This window comes from Dermochelys coriacea, chromosome 3 (assembly GCF_009764565.3).
Source record: "Dermochelys coriacea isolate rDerCor1 chromosome 3, rDerCor1.pri.v4, whole genome shotgun sequence".
NCBI classification, from domain to species: domain Eukaryota; kingdom Metazoa; phylum Chordata; order Testudines; family Dermochelyidae; genus Dermochelys; species Dermochelys coriacea.
Window position 1 is genome coordinate 113,874,283 of NC_050070.1, and position 20,189 is coordinate 113,894,471.

General features: G+C 40.9%; 1 protein-coding gene across 7 annotated transcripts in view; it reads left to right on the plus strand.

Annotated features, from left to right (window-relative positions):
- The window catches only part of SASH1 (SAM and SH3 domain containing 1), an 866,583-nt gene that overhangs the window by 680,319 nt on the left and 166,075 nt on the right, over window positions 1–20,189 (plus strand). Inside the window, exon 1 of one of the 7 annotated variants that reach the window (XM_038395546.2) lies at window positions 17,552–18,568. The exons of the other annotated variants lie outside the window; for them this stretch is intronic. Within the exon in view, the coding sequence (XP_038251474.1) occupies window positions 18,473–18,568 (96 nt within the window). The 5' untranslated portion in view covers window positions 17,552–18,472. Of the gene's footprint in view, window positions 1–17,551; window positions 18,569–20,189 lie in introns of those variants that run through there. 7 annotated transcript variants of the gene reach the window in all.

Below are 20,189 nucleotides of genomic sequence, written 5' to 3' on the forward strand. Positions count from 1 at the left end.
GATTCCTTTGGAGTAACAGGGCTAACTTAGTGATGGCGGTTGCTACTATGGCAGCGGGGGGAGGGGGGCGACACAAGTTGAGATTTTTTACTCTGTCCCTAGGGCTTCAGGGACCATGTCCTTCTTTTGGGGCACTATGTGCAGCCCTTGGGTGGAGGAGTTTATATATACTCAGCAAATCCCTTCTTGACTAAGGAGTGGCACTGATGGACCAAAACAGGAGTTCCCATTCAAAGGAAAGGTAGTGACTTTGGCAGTGCAATGGAAGGAAATCACAGAGAAAGGAGGCTACTTCAGGACTCTTCTGACAGAGGTGCAGATTTAGCTCTGGGGTGAAATGGAGAAATGGCAATAAAAATAAGATACCAGTTCATCCCTTTGAATGAGCGATAGTGAAGAAGATTGCTGTGGAGAGAGAGGAATTCATGTCCCCTCTGAATCTTGACAAAAGAGCTCATCATAGAAAGGAGTATTCCTTTGAGCAAAAGAGGTCTCACTATTCATCGTTCTCTGTCCTGAAACATAATATGATAATGAGTCAGGCACTACATGGCTTTTGGCCTCCTCTGCTTGTTATATTCCAGTTCCACAAGGCTTCTAAACGTTGACAGGTTTCAGAGTAGCAGCTGTGTTAGTCTGTATTCGCAAAAAGAAAAGGAGTACTTGTGGCACCTTAGAGACTAACATCTACCAATGTGATATATGCCATCATGTGCCAGCAATGCCCCTCTGCCATGTACATTGGTCAAACTGGACAGTCTCTGCGTAAAAGAATAAATGGACACAAATCAGACGTCAAGAATTATAACATTCAAAAAATCAGTCGGAGAACACTTCAATCTCTCTGATCACTCGATTATAGACCTAAAAGTGGCTATTCTTCAACAAAAAACCTTCAAAAACAGACTCCGAGAGACTGCTGAATTGGAATTAATTTGCAAACTGGATACAATTAACTAAGGCTTGAATAGAGACTGGGAATGGATGGGTCATTAGTAGTAAATAGTAAAACTATTTCCCCCCCACCCCCCACTGTTCCTCAGACATTCTTGTCAACTGCTGGAAATGGCCCACCTTGATTATCACCACAAAAGGTTTTCTCCCCCCCCCCCCCACTCCCCACCCGCACTCTCCTGCTGGTAATAGCTCATCTTAAGTCATCACTCTCCTTACAGTGTGTATGATAAAACCCATTGTTTCATGTTCTCTGTGTATATAAATCTCCCCACTGTATTTTCCACTGAATGCATCTGATGAAGTGAGCTGTAGCTCACAAAAGCTTATGCTCAAATTTGTTAGTCTCTAAGGTGCCACAAGTACTCCTTTTCTTTAAACGTTGACAGTGTGCCCAGTGGATACAGGTGGCCGAAGTAGGAACTGGATTTCCTCAGTATTCTACACATGCTTCTCTTTGTAGGGACAGGGGGACTTCCTGATCCTTTAGGGGCAGGGGAAAAGAACATGTACAAAGCACGCATGTCTTTTTTTGACCTTTCCCTTCCTTTGACCAACTTAGAAAAAGTACCTGGGGACGGGCGGGCCAGCCAGCCAAAGTACAGCATATTGAGAAGTCAAGAAAGGGGTTTTTTTTTGGTGACTTTGGCAAGCAAAGCTGGTGTGGATTTTCAAAAGATGTTACAAAATCAGCTCCACCTAATCGATTCACAAGACTTCTTTAATCTCTGCTTTTAAAAATAAATTGCTGCCTGACATTTTGGCCTCTCTGTACCCATTGTACGTTTCAGAACAAATGCACATTCTGGAAGATTTGTCATGTAAAAGTTAAAAGCCAATCTTGCTGATTACACATGACGAATATTAGTATTAGAGATTAAAGTGTGTGTGTGTGTGTGTGTGTGTGTGTGTGTGTGTGTGTGTGATGAGGAGTGTGAGGTAATATTTTTCCATTTAATTTAAATCCCATTATACTGCCATATATTATAAATGGATGTTTGTATTGTTTCTTGTTAAAGTGAAACAGCCAGTGCTGATTTTTCTCCTTCAACATTCAGAAATAGTTACACAGGAATCAATAAACCAACTGGATCTCCATTATAGTCTATCAGATCCCAGTGTGACTGGTGAGCAAGTGAGTGTCAGAAATCTAGGGTAATAGTGGATTAGTGTGTAGGCCCTGCCACAAAGGCAGAACATCTGGCCCATGAAAGAGCTGACCTGAGTTTAGGTGGGGAGGGTGGGAAGCAACTTCAAATGAAGCTCAAGGGTCTCAGTAGTACAGTCTGCTGAGTGAGAGGCGAGAGTTGGGGAGTCATTTAGAAGATTTTGATCCCTTGACTCGTCAAGGAACTATCCTGTTAAAGTTAAGTGTCATTTCCTCCTGAATATCAGAGATGCCACAGGATAAAGGATAGGACTGCAAGACTATAACTTACATAAACAAAACTATTAGGAAAATAAGGCTTAGCTAAGGAGTAGGTTTTTACTCAGCCTGGAGAAAATCCTGGAAATGTAAGGTCCTGGGTTCAGAGGCTCCTAGAAAGTCTCATTTTACTGAAACTAGTCTTGCAACTTTTCTTCATTCTATTGCTTCTCTCTCATTCCTTGGAGAATATTTGTTCTGTTGATCCAGACTAAGTTCCTTAGAATCAAGGAAGCAGAAGATTCTAAATCACTGTAAAACTTTGGTTGTTTAACACATTGACTGCTACTATAATAAGCACTATGTAAAAGCTAGATATTTTCATCAGTAGATCTCAGTACTGACTGTTGAGATGCACCAGGCTAATTAACTTTGCCATACACTTGTAAAAGTAACATCTGGGAGTTCTATTATCCTCCTGTTGCACATAAGCAATTCTCACAGACGTCAGGGGTGCTGCTCACCTGGGATTTGATTCTGCTGCCGCTGAACTTAATGTCAGACTTCAATAGGAGAAAGGTCAGACACGCGCATCGGTGACCTAGACAGGGATAAGTTCTTGATATCTTTTGCTTGTCAGAGCACTGGTTTGTCACTATTCTACAAATATTAAGATATTGCATTGATATTTTTCTAAATAAGGTTGCTTACTACAGTATTTGTCACTAAAAGTGATCAATGAAAGATATTTACTGACTTAAAATACAGTATTTAGTTTCATCATTCATTTCATAGTTAAGTTTTGTATAGAAGAGACCATACTTAGCCTCCGATGTAGTTAGTTTTCTAGTTTGACATTTTGTAAAATTATCCATATTGTTTGAACTTTGTTGTTGAAGTCTCATTTCCCAGCATACACTCCAACCTTACCAAATAGCTTTTGTCTCTGTAAATAGATCCCCCCACCCCTAATCACAAGAGTGGGTGCCAACTCTCAGCTGCACGTTGTTCTGATGGTTACTGCAATGTTTTGAAAAGACTTTTATTTATCAAATGTTGCTGTTTCAGCAAAAAAAAATGCTAGAAAATAATGGTGTATGATTACTAGAAATGTGGACCAAATAACACATGGCATTGATTGGTGCATTATTTTTATGGCATGGTGAAAAATGAAGCATGGTCCACAGGATAGAGCACTGGAATATGCTAACTTTCTAATCACACAAGTTGCTAACTTTCTAATCACACAAAATCGAACACTCCTGCCCCCCCTTCTCTGAGGCCCTGCTTGCTCTATTCCTTCCCCTCTGTCGCTCACTGTCCCCCACCCTCACTCACTTTCACCTGGCTGGGGCAGGGGGTTGGGGTGCAGAAATAGGGTGAGGCCTCTGCCTGGGAGTGCAGGTTCTGGGGTGGGGCCAGGGATGAGGGAGTTGGGATGCAGGAGGGGGCTCTGGGCTGGGGTAGGGGGTTGGGGCGTGGGAGGGTAGTGAGTGCTCCAGCTGACTGTGCAGGTACTGGGGTGGGGCGTTTGGGGTGCAGGAGTGTGTTCTGGGCAGGGGGTTGGTGGTTCTGCTGGGGCTTTGGGCTCTGGGTGGGGCCAAGGATGAGGAGTTTGGAGTGCAAGAGGAGACTCAGTGCTGGGGCAGGGGATTGGGCTCTGGAAGGGAGTTTGGGATGCAGGAGTGGGCTCTGGGCTGGGGTATGGGGTGGGGACTCTTTCTGGGGTTGTGGGATCTGGGTGGGGCCAGGGATGAGAGCTTTGGGATACAGGAGGGGACTCGGGACTCAGGACTCAGGCTGGGGCAGGGGCCTGGGCGTGTGTGCAGGCTGAAGGAGGGAGTTTTGGTGTGGGAGGGGACTCAGGGCTGGGGGAGCAGGATGGAGTGCGGGGTCCCAGCGGTGCTTACCACAGCTCCTAGGAAGCGGCCGCCAGCTCCCTGCAACCCCTGGGCAAAGGCTTGGCCAGGCAGTTCCGTGCGCTAGCCTTGCGTCCACAGCCGCGAGGGCTGGGACCTGCAGAGCCAGCACTTGGGCAGGGGCAGCATGTGGAACCTATGCGCAAGGGGCCGCAGGGACCTGGTGGCTGCTTCTGGTAGCCGTGCAGAGCTAGGGAAGGCAGGAAGCCTGCCTTATCCCCAGGCCCCTGCTGCAATGCTGACCGGACTTTTAATGGCCCAGTCGGCAGTGCTGACCAGGGTCTCTTCTCAACTGGGCATTCTGGTTGAAAACTGGACACCTGGCAACCCTAAATATGACTCAGGAGCCCTGTGTTCTACCCTGGTTCTGCCATTGGCTTATTTGTTACCTTAGGCAAGTCACTTTGCCTCTATGGCTCAGCTTCCCTTCCCAGTTTTGTCTCTTGTCTGTTTAGAGTGAAAGCTCTTACAATGTGTTTGTACAGTGTCTAGCACAGTGGGGCCCTGATCTTGAATGTGGCCTCTTGGTGCTGCTGATGCAAATAATAAATGGTGGCTATATTTGATCAGGTGACAAAGAAAATGTTCAGAAGATGGAACATCACCCAAAACAAGATATATTTTGGCAAACTTTTATCAAGAGAGAGATTTCATCAAAACCCCATCAATTGCTCCATACTTTTCCCTGCATTTCCTTTCCCATCACTTCTAGATTTCCAAGAAAATTGTGAGTAAACAGAAATTCCCCTTTTACTCAACATTTTTATCTGACTTGTGTCTTTCACTGAAGTCACAATTAATTCAGTATTTGTGAAATGACCATTCAGTGTAACTGAAAGGATTAAAATGTCTTAAATATTGAATGATCATTGACATGACTGATAAGTCAGGCAGAAGGAGCAAATTGCACAGTAGGGGGAGAACTTGCATTTACCCATAATTGTATAGGAAGGGTAATTGTCAACAATGACAGGGTATTGATTTTCTTTTTAAGGCAAGTCAATTTTATGAAAAATTAAAAGATGGTCATTGTGTGGGGTACGGGGAAACCAATTTTAATTTTGTTTTTCGAAAGCTGGGAGGATTTTTATATCCAGACCAACCATTATTTTCTATTTTGGTGCACATAAGACCAGTTAGATATAGATGACATATTAAACAAAATATTCTGTTAAGTTTTCTGGAGAGTGGAATTGTGTCTCTAAAATAAATCCTGTCTTTGTAATGAAACAGGGAGACTCTGATATATAGTTCTGTTGCTTCTACTGCTTCTTGAAGTCAGAAGTTAAACTTGGTCCCTTTTTAATACTACTGGTGTTGATCTTTGAGCCTGATCCTTTTCCAGATTAAGTCAGTGGGAGATTTCCCACTGCATTTTTTTTTTTTTTTTTTTTTTTTGGAAACTGGTTTCAGCCCTCAGAGTGCTAAGCCATGAAGTGAGGTACTTGAAGTTTGACTGGCCAGTTTCAGTACTCTTTACAGATTTGTATTTAACAGAAATTTTATCTGATGCTGGGAAGTTTCTTATTTGGGGCCAGATCCAGCATTCTTGAAATCAATGGCAAAACTCACTGATTTTTGGGGTGTAGACTTAGATCTTTAATATGGTAGCAGTCACTGGAGAGGATATTTAAAGTGCTTTTTTTTCTCCCTGACATAACACCATTGTAGAAATATTCCAAAACTTTCCAAAGGACTTCTGCTGTGGGAAGCACTGATACAAGTGATGCTTTGTTTTGTAGGAATATTCAAACCTGTGGCAAAACTCTTGCTCTTTTTTCTTCCCCCCCAACAGGTGCCACAGGCTCTTTGACATTTGCAGAGCAGATGGGATGTCATTTTAATGTTGCATCTAATTGACAAGGCCTTAACATAATGTTCTCCATGTACCCTGCCTAGGAAAGTGTGGGCAAAGGAATCTTGGATCACTTGTATTTTCTCTTCAGCAATGTTTTTTTTTTAACTTGCTTACTGCTGCATGAAAAAAATGAGTGATAACTTTTTAACTGGCTTGTGTGAACATAGTTTGCTACTTTTATTTATTTATTTATTTAACTTCTTGGCCATCTGTTGTAGGCTCTTCTTTCATGCATTAAATTATATATGTGGGTTTATGTATACATACATATGACTGTGTTACATAAACACAGACAAATAAGTTAATGCAGGAAATTTGTGTGCGTCTCCCCAAAATAGTGATTTCTGAGTGTCTCAAATTTTTGAATTCCTAACTTGAGGCATCTTGGTGTCTGACTTCTCGGATATGTCTACACAGGGGGGAACCGAGAAAACCTACATACCAGCCTGGGGCAGTGAGTCTCGGAGCCCAGGTGAACTGACTTGAGCTCTCAGGGCTTTGAATGTAGATATTCGGGCTCATGCTGGAGCCTGGGTTCCAAAACACCCCATCCACCCCGGTTTCAGAGGCTGGGCTCCAACCCAAGCGTGAACATCTACACTGTTGTTCTTTAGCCCCACAGCACAAGCCCTATGACCATGAGTCAGTTAACCTGGGCTCTGAGACTTGCTGATGTGGTCTTTTTTTGCTGTGTAGACATACTGACAGAGGGCAGGTGCTCAGCACTTTTTGAAAATCAGGCCCCCAAATTGAGTACTCAAACACTGATGCATCCACCATGACTAATCATTTTTGCAAACCTTGGCATAGCTACATGCGCACACACACTAACACGGGTGTATGTGTAACTCAGGGAAAGAGTAAGGAAAATTGTTTTTTTTGTTTTTTTAAATAGGTTTCAACATAGTACATTGAACCCTTGTGAATTTCTGCTAAAGGTTGTCTCCTGCTATGCAGCGTGTGCTGTGCATGTTCTGGTTGGAATGATTTAAATGAGAAATGAAATGTGCTTCCAAGATTTAAATCACACTAAAGCTGTGATTTATCAGGAGGTTTTTATGAGCAAGCCATGCCAAGATGACATTTGTTGTGAGAGGAGAGGTTGTACTTCCCCCAGATGGATTGGGGATCAAACTGAAAGGGGTGAGAGAGCCCCAAACAAATATTTAATATATTTTAATTGAGGTATAAGTGAACTAACAGCAAACCTTTCCCCTTTGCAGCCGCATTTTCTGGGATCCTCCCCTTTCAAAGCATATTGAGTGAGAGATTCTTGGCTTCCTTGTGCATCAGGCTGCCCCTCAGGCAACTGTCATCCACAATCGTATCGATTACACACTACCACAGGGGCTCAAACGTCTTGTACAAATATTGTCATTATAAAAACCAGACCTGAGGCTGGCTTATATCTAGCAGAATCACAGTATTAAAAAAGACCTGCATAAAATATTCTAATTCTGTAGATATTAATAATTCTTTGTGTGAGGCACAGGTACATAATGCATTTAAACTCCCTTGGGTTCTTTACAACTCCTTATATTCTATACTTACAGACCCGGATCCTGCAAAGACTCAGGCATGTGTTTCACTTTAGGCACTGTGAACGGTCCCATTGACACCAGTGGACTAATGCCTGTGTGCATAGCTATTCATCACTGTAAGAAAGAGGTTTGCAGTCTGTCCCAAACAAATGACACAGAACAGTCAAATATGAAAATCCTATTTGGAGTCTTGTTTTTCCCCCTCTCTCATGCATCCACCCACAACAAATTATCTCCAGTTATTAAAATAATGCCCCCTTACAATCCATTATAATTGTCTTTGGAAACAGACACTAAAATATTTTAAATAGCATTTTTTCCAAACTGCCAGATACATTTGACATGATTATTATAGCAGTGCATGCAGTAGGGAGCATCGGACTGTTAGGTCTCCTTGAAATTCTTGATTGCATTTCCTTCTAGTTATAGGCAAACATGAAAAAACAGCTGGGCAAGTACAGACAAATGAAAGTATCAGCTTAAATTACTTTTGATGTATTGAAAGCTGTTTCAAGTAACTCCCCAAGGAACTAGCAACGATAGTTTCCTAATAGAGGAGGCCTATATCTTTAAGTAAAACATTACCTAGGAAGTGTCATGGAACAAAATTTGGAGGGTACTTTTAAGAGGTTAATTAAGGTAGGCCATAGCCTCGTTGAGATTTTAATGAAGGCTTCATTATTCATATGCACAAATATTACATATAAATATATAATACACAATAAAGATTTTATTTTCCATGAGTTTAGGCTTGCCATGTAACAAATCCAGGCTTTGCCACTCACAAGTAAATATAGGTCACCAAAATGAGAGCGAATAAAACATTTACATAACATCATACCGTCATGTGCCTTTATATGCCACCTTTGAACTGAGGCTATTCTAGGTACTTTAAATACTGGTTTTTCTTCTTTCTCATAGCTTCAGGTAGAAATATGGCTTGCAATCAGGATCCATGGTATGAAGAGTCATTGGTACCATTTTCCATATTCCTTTCCTGTGAAGACAGGTTCCTTAATTATCATTAGTCTAGCTGCACAGATCCTGGGTGAGAGACAGATTATAACAGATTTTTGAAACCACTAAAAATGACCAAAAATAGCTTTTGCATACACAATAATGTCCTAATTTCAGTATCCAAAGCTTTGAGACCATATATTTTATTGCTGTGTTCTGAGTTATACCTTCTTGAACTATCCTAAACTATTCTACTTTTTAGAGTGCTATGAGATCTGCTGAAAAATGCTATATATGAGCAAAGTATTTATTATTATTGTGTTTTATTTCCCCCTTGGTGTTCATCTTACTGGTAGATGATTATTGCATCCTTTCCAAACCCTCTACTTTTCATTTAGTCAAGCAATATTTACTTATTTCCTTTCTTTCATCCTCATAAATCACTTCTCTCCACTTGTGTCAGAATGTGTCACTAAACACTGTGTACTAATAACCTTTAAAAATCACAATATCAAATTACTTTTCAATAAGCATATGTTTGCTGCAGAACACACAGACAACTATGCAGAAACCTGTATTACCATCTTCAAACTGACTTCCCTGATTATTGCAACCTTTGCATTGTTTTCTCAGGAAGAGACAGATAGCAGCACGATACACCTAATGTTTGGGCACAATGATTTCCTTGCAAAACTTAAGAGAACTGAGCCCAGCATAGCTATCTCACTGCCCTCAGGGACTGCTGTATTAGTCTGTATTCGCAAAAAGAAAAGGAGTACTTGTGGCACCTTAGAGACTAACACATTTATTTGAGCATAAGCTTTCGTGAGCTGACGAAGTGAGCTGTAGCTCACGAAAGCTTATGCTCAAATAAATTTGTTAGTCTCTAAGGACTGCTGTATCATCATTGTTGCAGTTGTCAGGTTGTATAGAATAAATCCTTCCCACTCCCACCACTGTGATCACAATAATCCTTCTGTTCACAGACTTCCCAAAATATGAATTGAGAGAATAGCTGGGAGACACACAGGCTTATGCCTGTTGTCACTATGTGTCTGTGTCTGTCTGTGTCTGTCTGTCTGTCTCTCTCTCTCTCAAATCTTGAAAGTGGGTTGGCTGGTGTTTAAACGCTGCAGTTTATGATAGAAGGCTTCTCGTCACTTTAATTACAGTTTGACAGGCACCTTTACCTTCCAGCTGAGTTTCCCTAACTCAAAGCAGCTGCTCTTCTAAATTACTCCCCCTCCAATTCTCTACTTCAAATAGGTTACAGAAATGATACATGTCTGCTACAGCCTCACCAGATTTAGGGTAGCAAAATAGCCTTTTCTCGTTTCTCCAGTTTTCCAGGTTTGAGTGTGGAGAGGGCAGGGCTCTGTCTGGTTTGCCCACTGAAATTTTTAAAGAGGATAAATTTCTGGTAGCTCTTTGATAGTCTAAGTAGGGTATAGTTTAAAAATAAACATTACATATTGGACTTGGTTCTCCACTGCCTTTCACGTTGTGTTGCCAGTGAGTGTAAAGTGGGTTTTAAAGTTCTAATACCTACCAGCATTACCAGTGGAGGATTTAGATTTGATAGCATTTTACACCAACTTAGAACACAAGTGGAAATGACTACACAGGATCCAAGGCAATGGAGAGTCAGGCCCAATATTTTTATTATAGCCACAGATGGATCTTCATCATAATTGTCAGTATGTTGCAAATGCTCATGATCTCATCCCAAGTTTTGATGTTTTACTTAAAGCCACAACTCCTGGAGGCAAGTGAGGATGTGAGAATCTCAGCTTTCATTTTAAATAAATTAAATAAATAAAAAATCTGGCCCTTATTGTTCCAAAGAAAAGCTTGAAAACGTGATCCAAATGCACCCTAAAGGCTCAGAAACCAGAAGCCAAAGAGAGAGAATCCAACATAGATTCTTTTTAAAATCTCGTCATTAAACCAATTCTGTGATTTCTTGGTGCCTGACTGATGATTGAATGCTTGGGGTTGGGCATGCTGTTACAATACATGCTGGTCTCCTGCAGCATAGCTGTTGCTATCCTCCATAAATTCCATCTTAATTTACTTCTCCAAGCCTGCTGGGTGGTGCCTGGGTCAGTTGGCCAGGGGCATATCCTGAAACATCTGAAGATGCCCCTGGTTTGGTCTGACCTGGCAGCCAGGAAGCTATTAAAGGGACAGTTGGGCTAGGACCGTATACAGCCTTTTTTTAAAAGGTGAGAGGAGAAGGAATGGGCTTCTTCCCTCTGAGGAACTGGTAGCCTGGGTGTTTGGGACTCTTTCCTCGCCTGTTCAATTTATCCAGTAGACAAAGCAATTGGCAGAGAATTACACTAGCAGGAAGTGACCATGGGGAAAAAAGGTCCTATTGATGGAGAAAGTTACTGTAGGTAAACGTCTGGTCTGCAGCCAGACACTGAGCTATCAGTTTGTTTTGTACTGGAAAGATTACTGGTTTGCGTACGCTGAATTTTAATTTTTTCCCCTAATTCTGTATGTACTTGGATAAATGCACCAGACATCTGTTTTTGCACCACACTAATGTCTGGATTCACTTTCTGTGGATTCCCCTGATCCCACTGGTGCTGCTGCTGCAGCATTCCCCACATCCCTTGTGGAACACGGGGTCTGGAGGTGCAGGTCCATGGATCTTCCCTGAATCCATTTTTGACTAAAAGTAAAGTTCTCAGCAGTGTCTATCCGTGTATCTTTAGAATGACAACATATTCATTGTTTCGATTGACAGTTGAAAGTAATTCATTGCATTTTATCTTGTCAGGCTCTGAGCTGTACTGAATTGCTTTGTATATTGTTCAGGAGAGGATTATGTATCCCTTAAGGACACAGGAAGTGCGCTGTTTTTTTAGGAGAAATTGTTCAACCCATCTGTTTAAAATAAGTTGACATTACTTACAAGTTCACCCATTAAAAGAAGAGCAGAGTGACACTTTTACCAGTGGAATTTATCCAGCTATTTTGTCACAGGCAGCTCAGAGATGTTTCTCTTGCAGTGGGGGGGAATTAGATAATTTTTGGTGTAATAAAGTGTCTGATTTTCAATGACATTTGTATGAAGATTTATTTAATACAAATTTTAATCCTGAGGAGAACCTAGAATTTTTAGGAAGAAGACGTGTTTTTTTATCCTCTAAAGGGAGGTGCAATAAACATCTTTTAGAGGAGTGGTGGTGATTGTTTAAAAATGTGTGACTCGATCATGCAAAAGAAGGGTGTGTACCACAGGCTTGTTCCAGGCATAGTGTGGGCAACCATTGTGTGCAAACTTGTCTCAAGCATCTCCTCCTCCATTTCCCCCCACCTGCTATTGTGGTCCTCAGTACCATTTGCTCTAGCGCTGGGCCTCTTTGAAATATAAGGGTAGCCAGTTGTGCTGAATTGTCCCAAATCATGGGGCAGTTTTATGATCAGAATTGGGATGAGATCATCAAAACTCATTTTCACTTGTGACCTATTCAGAAGTTGAACAAACTGCCTTGTTTATTTGAGGAATTAGAATGTGAAAGGGTTCTGCTGTAACCCAAGCCACTACCTAGCAACCATAATACAGCAATAAGGGACGGAGTGTACCTACTCCTTGGGACACAGGATTGGGAAGAGAGAGACCTGGGTGCTAGTCACAGCTCTGCCACTAACTTGCTGAGTGATGTTGGGCAACTCACTCTTCCTTAGTTACCCATCTGTAAAGTTAATTAGGATTCTTAGTTAACGCACAGAGAGCTGTGCTCCGAGAGTTAATTACTATTTTGAAAAAGGAGTGATAGAAGAGCAAAATATTATTTGTTCGTTATTGAATTTAATTGTTTAAATGCTGTGTAATGGAAGTTCAGACAAACTTAAATAACCAGGTACCATGGGTTAGAGGAAATAAACACAAACAAGGTTGGTTGTCCCCTAAGACTGGAAAAGTGTGCTGGACAGGAAATTCGATTATGTGAGGAAACAAAAGTAGGATTATAAAACTGACTTGTGCTTCTCATGCTGGAGATCACCAAGTCAGTATCTGCACTGAAAGAGACTTTACCGTAGAGCTGAAGTGCTTAGGAAGTGTCATTTCAGCCCTAATTGTGGGGTGGGAGGGTGGACTGGACAGGACATGAGACAATTTCTGAATACCTCTGCATGCAGGAAAAGGGATATGATCCTTTCCTTTCTCCTTATGACTCAACAAGTATCTTTCCAGAAAAGCTGAGTGACTATTACAGCCATGTTTAGATTTCTTTTCCTTCTACAATGAGTGATACAAAGTGAGGGTCACCGTATTTTGCCTCTCCTAACTGAAGTCTTAGACCCCCAGCCTTGGCAGTGTTTTAAATTGGTGGTAGGTGTATATAGCACTAATCCTAACTGTTGAAATATTACTAGAGTAATTTTCAGGGGCATCTCTCCCCCCCCCCTTGTTTTTATTCTTTAGTCTGGAGGGATTCATATAACTGAGAAAATGATGGATATTGTTTAATGTGGAGCTTTTTCAGACTTTTATCAAAATAAAACAATCTCCATAACTGCTTTCCACTAATTGAATTATACAGCTCAAACCCCTTTTGGTTTGTGTTGAGGGCATTAGTCTGCTGCTCTAGCAATAATCATAAAATTAGCAATAATAGTTGAAGCTGACAGCTAAACCTCTGAAACAGTTAGCGAATTCTGATCTCTACAGCAGCGCATAAGTTTAGCAGAGTATGTGGCCTGAATTACAAATATATTTTGAAAGAAAAACAAGTCAGTATTGTTGGATTGTCTGATTTATAAAATGTGCAAGATCTGATGGAATCATCTAATTGGTGACTGGTACTTTTGAATCATAAGCTTTTAAAAATGAATATAATTGTATGATGTGAAAATAACCTTATCATAATGGACCTGACTCTCTCCTGCCACTTGTTTCTGCCTAAATCTGGAGTTACTCCTTTGAAATCAATGGAGTTGTGCCTGTGGAAAATTAGTAAGACACAAATCAGTCCCAATATACTGCCTCACATTAATTTAGACTACCCACTCTGTGCATCTAGGATTCAATCCTGCCTTCAGATACAGGCCTTTTAGGATGCTCAGCAGAGGATACTTTGCACTGGTGGGTAATATCAGGATCCTGTAACTGAAGCAATTAGTACAGAGAAATTGCAAAAGGATCCTGAAGCCAAAAGTATACTCCATATTGTTTAAATTAAAATTTTAAAAAGGGAAAATAAATTGTTTTGAAAGAATTATTTTTGCATATAATTAAACTTTGAATGTTTAATTTTGTGCCTGTTACTATGATTGAGTAAATGGGTGTGATACCACAGAGAGATGACAGATACTTCTTCGGTGCAAAAGGAATTTGACCCTTTAGCTTCATGACAGAAGGGTTTGTGCATAAGCTCTTTTTGAGCACGTGTGTGTGTGTGTGTGTGTGTGTGTGTGTGTGTTTATGAACATACATGTGAGTTTTTCCTTACAATAGAGTACTACACCTGGCATGTTTTCAAGTTTGACTTATAGTCAGGTGTGCATTGGGAATGGTAGGGGATTCTTGTTGGTTTGTGAAAACTCAGTACTCCTGGAGTTGAATAGTCCTCAGTTGTGTGTGCACAAGTCCCACTGAGATCAATGGGTGTTGCCGGCACACAGACAGCTGATGAGCTAATTGAGTTCTGGGATCTTGCAGCTATTGGTTGATTATGCAGATGATGGGCAGGAGGGGGTCTAGACTACAGTTTTCTTTCTGTTTCAATGCTGGTTAACTATTTTGCATTTACATGTTAGATAACTGGAAATCAATTACCCTAAGATACAACATGCAGGAAAAACTAATCAAGAACCCAAACTGTAGGCAGCCAGACTCACTGCTGTAGATCTGTGCTTCAGCTTACCCTAGAACTCCCATACTCATGATACAGCTGGTCCCTGTGAAGTGCTGCAAAATTTCATTGGGTCTCACTGCTCAAAGACAATGAGGAGCATTACCATTGGGGTGAGTCTGAGCATGGGGGGAAAGATGCTCTGTGAGAGTGGGGAGTGACAGTTTGTCATGCCTTTGTCATTGCAGCTCTTGGAACATGGCATCTTTTAGTAAGAATGTCTTGAGATGAAACCATAAATTAATAACAAGTTTATACAGGCTGGTGTTGAATCACTGTTGCCAACTCTCACAATATTTGGTATGTTCCTAAAGCTCCAGCTCCTGGAGTCAAGTGATGAATTGAGAAGCTCAGTCTTTTGTTTAAAAAAAAATTCTAGGCCTCTTGGTAGTGACGAAATGAGTGTACCCTATACATTTAAAAAAAAATAGATGATGTATGAAGAGATTCCAAAAGCATTATACTTTTACATGAAATGATATTTGGGTGCCCGATTCATGATTTTTGGATGCTTGAGGTTGCGTGACTGTGGTATGAAGGTTTAACATGCATACATTTTGGATGGCCCTATTGGCCTTATTACTCCTGACTAATGGAACTACTTGTGAGCTATGCAAATCCTCTCAAACGAGTTCAATCAAATCTTTCAGTACTTCACATACATATTTTAGGTAGGGAGGTGTGTGTGTGTGTGTGTGTGTGTAGGCATATAGGGTCCATATTTACATATAATTTAAAATATCAAATGTAAAGACTTTATCTTCAAGGTCCAGATTATGAAATATCTTTAGGTGCCTAAACACACAGATGGACACCTATGGGATTTACAAAAGGGCCTATACACCTCGCTCCCATTGAAATCCCACTTGTCTGCATCTTTAGGTACCTCACTACCTTTCAAAATCTGGCCCGAGCTGTTTTGGTCTTGCTATATTGATCATGAGTGGGGAAAAGTCATGTATGAGATATGTAGGACATTCTAAATGTGTGCCAGTAAAAACTTTACACTCACCTCATCATCAATATTATCTCTTTCTCTCTTTTAGTAGCTTGCTTCTCTTTTGTTACTTTTCTGTGAATCTCTCTCTCCTTTTTTCTGTGTCCTGCTCATCTCTGCACTCACTCATTGACTACCCTTGGTCTTGGGAATTTTTTCAGGCATTTAATAGCTCAAGCATTAACTAGTTAAAAGACCAATATTGTCAAGAGATGGTGGCCAGAGAAGCCAATATCTTCTTCCCTCACATCCGGCAAAAGGGGAGAGTTGTGGGATTTCTACCTTTGAGCAGGGGATTGGACTAGATGACCTTTCGAGGTCCCTTCCAAACCTGATATTCTATGATTCTACACCAGGGATCTGTTCCTGAAACCAGCCTGTGCTTAGATTTGAAGCCCCTGCCCCTCAAAAACTTTATAAATGGAATCCAGTGTCTGTGTGGGAGGGAGAAGGAACATTCTCTGCTTTTGTGCATGGGTGTGTCATGTCGCTGCTACTTTATCCCTTTCCCAGTGTCAGTTTGAGTCCTGCTCTCCAGTGAATTATTCCAGGGTCAGTCTTTGCTCCTAGCTTTCCTCAGCAGCAGCATGAAATTGACCTGATTCTTGTCAGTTTCATGGCTACCCAAAGGGTTCCATCTAACCACTATGAAAAGTGACAAGACTGGTAAATGACAAGACTGGGGAAAAAAGCATAAGGAGCAGCCAAGCTCTGGTGCAGTCTCTGAGCCAGTGGGTGGACAAATTCTACTTGGGAACAAGGCTGACCTAGTACTGAAGATGCTTGTGCCCCATCTACACTACAGCTTAAAATGCTGAAAATACCATTACAGCTACTAAATATGATTACAGTTTGACCCCCACAGGGCTTCAGATTAATGGTAGCTTGAAACAGCTTTTTGAGATGTGGTTATTAATTTTAAAGCCTAACAGTGACCAATCAGATTAATTTAAACTACATCACTGCTGATCATTTTAGCAGAAATATCCAGCTCTTCTAAATTTGTGGGTGGGGTTTAGAATTGTAGGGTTGGGATTTGCTCTGTCCTGAGCAAAATACTATAAATTCCTCCCCGTGTAGAGTCTACCATCATTCAGACAGCTATTTCTAGCTAGAAGTACTGTCAAAGTCGTATTCATTTGTCATGATTTTATTGACTACGTTTTCACAAACAAATGTATTTAAGTGCATGTACAATCAAGCACTTCCCCAAAAGAGGGAGCACCATATGTAATTGTTGGTTATTGCAGTTCATCATCATATGGGAAAAACAAAACTAAATAAGAAACACAAGGCAAGGAAATATTTCCATAACCTTGCCCTCAGGGAAGCTCGCCTTATAAAACCTAATCAATGACAGATCACCCCCTTTGAAAAGGAAAAATAGTGGCGGTCTAATAGTTAACTAAAAATATCTGTTGCTGGAATGTTTAGCAATAACATAATCCACATGGTAGTGTCCCTATGTCAGCTAAAGGTTGCAATTTTTACAAAAGTTTTTTACACTTTAAAATAAAAGTCACTGTTCCTCTCAAGTCATCAGGTTTCAGAGTAGCAGCCGTGTTAGTCTGTATTCGCAAAAAAGGAAAGGCGGACTTGTGGCGCCTTAGAGACTAACACATTTGTTGTTGGTGATGGCTTATCTTAAGTGATCACTCTCCTTACAGTGTGTATGATAAACCCATTGTTTCATGTTCTCTGTGTGTGTGTATATAAATCTCTCCTCTGTTTTTTCCACCAGATGCATCCGATGAAGTGAGCTGTAGCTCACGAAAGCTTATGCTCTAATAAATTTGTTAGTCTCTAAGGTGCCACAAGTCCTCCTTTTCTTTTTGCGAATACAGACTAACACGGCTGCTACTCTGAAACCTTAAATTTGTTAGTCTCTAAGGTGCCACAAGTCCTCCTTTTCTTTTTTCTCAAGTCATCAGTTTGCCTAGTCGGATGCCGAATGGTTCCCAAGCTGTGTATGTGTCTGCGGGTGAGAAAAGCACAACAGCAAACCCGACACGACACACCACACCACACCACACCACCGACACACCCGCACCGAATAAAACAACCCTCGCGCTCAGCCTCAGGGCGGACCAAGTTTCCAGCGCTTGTTTTTCTGCAACAATGAGGGCGGAGTTAGGCTGGCGTCCCTGGAAAAGGTGGGGATCCTGGGACGCGAAGTCCTGGGAGCTGGGCTAGTGTGAAGCCCGCTTTAGGCTGCTTCCTGTGTGTGACGGAGAATGTTTTAAGTGAATTGCTCTGGTGACTCGAAACTTGTGTACGCCAGAGGCTTCAGCAAGGCTGCTCTTTCAACAGGCGATTTGTTCTCCTTCCTGTGGCTCATTTCCATGCAAAGAGCCTGACATCAGAGTACCTTTTGTTGCTAAAAGCTTTCTTTGGCTGGGGGAGTGAGAAGTCATGTGAAGCTGGGAGAGCTCATTTGGGAGAAAGGGGTACGAGAAAGTTATCTAAGCGCTGAAAAGAAATCGTAGGCACCTATTCTGCTAGAGGTGCCTCACAAGCTCACTCTTTAAGGGACTCGCTTTTACATGGATGTCTGTCTGATTGTTAGAAGGAAGAATTTTATAATGAATCCTTTGCTTTTAAGCTTACGAGAGCCCCCGCGCTGAAACTGTGGCGCAGACTTACCTTCTGCTACCCTGTTGCCGCAGCTCTACCAGAAAAGTTTTGGAAGGAATGTCAGCTGTGTACAGCTCCTGGATCCATCAGCTAAGAGAGGACAGACCCTAGGGGAAAGCTCTGACTGAGCAGGATCTGGAATCTGACCTGGAGAAGATTTCTTCCCCCCCACCTCCCTTTGCCCTTGAAGATTTATTTTGGGAAGCTGCAATTTGGCTGGTAGCAGAGATCAGATGAGAAGGCATCGTGAAGCTGTTCAGAAGGACTGGGGAAGTGTTTGGTGGTGGTGTGTGGTGTGTTGAAGTCATCCCTTTGACAGAAAGTTGTTGTTGGGAACCAGTATTAAGCTCTACTGAGGCAGGGAATCCATCTAGTCATGGAGGAGGAACAAGCAGCCTGCCCCGAACCCCAGCCAGACAGCATGATGTCTGATGCGTTCTCCAAACTGTGGACGGATGTAATGGGAATACTGGTGAGTTGTTGGGGGCAGGGAAGGAAAGGGAAATAAGTAAGAAAATGAGAGATCTGAATCACTGTGTATTGTACCCAAAGCAGCTATTATTCTGTTGCGCTGTTTACTTTTTTTTTTTAGTGTGCTGCAAAATTAAGAAGGGAAATTTTGTGGCATTGCTTGAAAAATGTGGAATAAAAATTTAGTTTGATTTTCCTGTAAAGTAACCATTTTCTTGCTGAATAATCAGAGATGAATGAGATTTTTTTTCAAGGTTGTGCACAAGTGGTAAACCCTTGCAGATATGTTTCAGAGTAGCAGCCGTGTTAGTCTGTATTCGCAAAAAGAAAAGCAGTACTTGTGGCACCTTAGAGACTAACAAATTTATTAGAGCATAAGCTTTCGTGAGCTACAGCTTATGCTCTAATAAATTTGTTAGTCTCTAAGGTGCCACAAGTACTGCTTTTCTCCTTACAGATATATTGCACTTTGTACAGTACCTGCTGAAAATTTGAACAGTGTTATCAGTTATCATTATATCCGGCTTCATCATCCTGTTTCATTTTTGCCTTAAGACATTTTGTAGATTAGCTTTTCTTTTTTCTATCCCTGGAAAATTTTCATGCTGAGAAAAACTGTTCTTTGATGACCATTTATAATCAAAATTTTGGAATATAGTTAGAAATAATATATCTTTTCATCTTTAGCAGTTGGCACTTAGTGAATATATTATCTCCAAGAACATAATACTGAGCACCATTTTAAGAGTTGCTTTTCAATTCGCTATTGATTTAACAAAGATTTTAAGTGTTCCATGTCTAGAAAAATGCCTTTTCAGTTTGGTGATGAACTTACTGTTTTATATTGGTCTGTACCATATTTGACAATATAAGTAACTGGGACTAGTTTCAACTATTGAAACTTTTAAAAACTCTGTGCATGAGTTGCAGTTCTCACTATGCCAAACTTGGTTTAAGTCTGGGGAGCTAGATTTTTTTTTTTTAATTTAAATAGATCAAAATTTGCAGTGTGTGGTTTTCAGTGAATAAATAACACAGCACACTCTGTAGACTGCTATAAGGTTGGAACAAAGTTGTGCTTTAGAAATTGCTGCTTAGATTGTGCCAAGGAGTAATGCCGTGTTTGGATTCTTGAAATGTTGATTTTTAATTATTAAAATAAGACAATTGTTTATGAAGTATGCTGTGAGTTAAATATTTTTCTACTATTTTTCTTACATTGGTGTCCTCTCCTCCCACCCCTGAGGTTCAATTTATTCAACAGCTACAGTAGATCAAAATTCTACAGCTATACTGTACATGCTCTGAATTTAATTACTTTAACCACTATTTCTGTACTACTTCTAGAGAGAAGTGGGCTACAGAGTAAGTCATTCGTTCTGTAATTTTCTTTTTATTATTGTGACTTACCCAGCTAGAATAATATTTATTTTAGGTGATGGGTAATAATTAGCATAGACAATTGTCTCTTAGTAAACCAAATAGTAATATTATGTACATATTCATAGCTGGCAAATTTCTGTAAATATAGGAATTTGGTAATTAACAGTCAAACCCTCTATACTGAATGTTGAAAGCAAATAACCATAAAGAATGTTGGGGTTTTTTTTATCATTCATCAT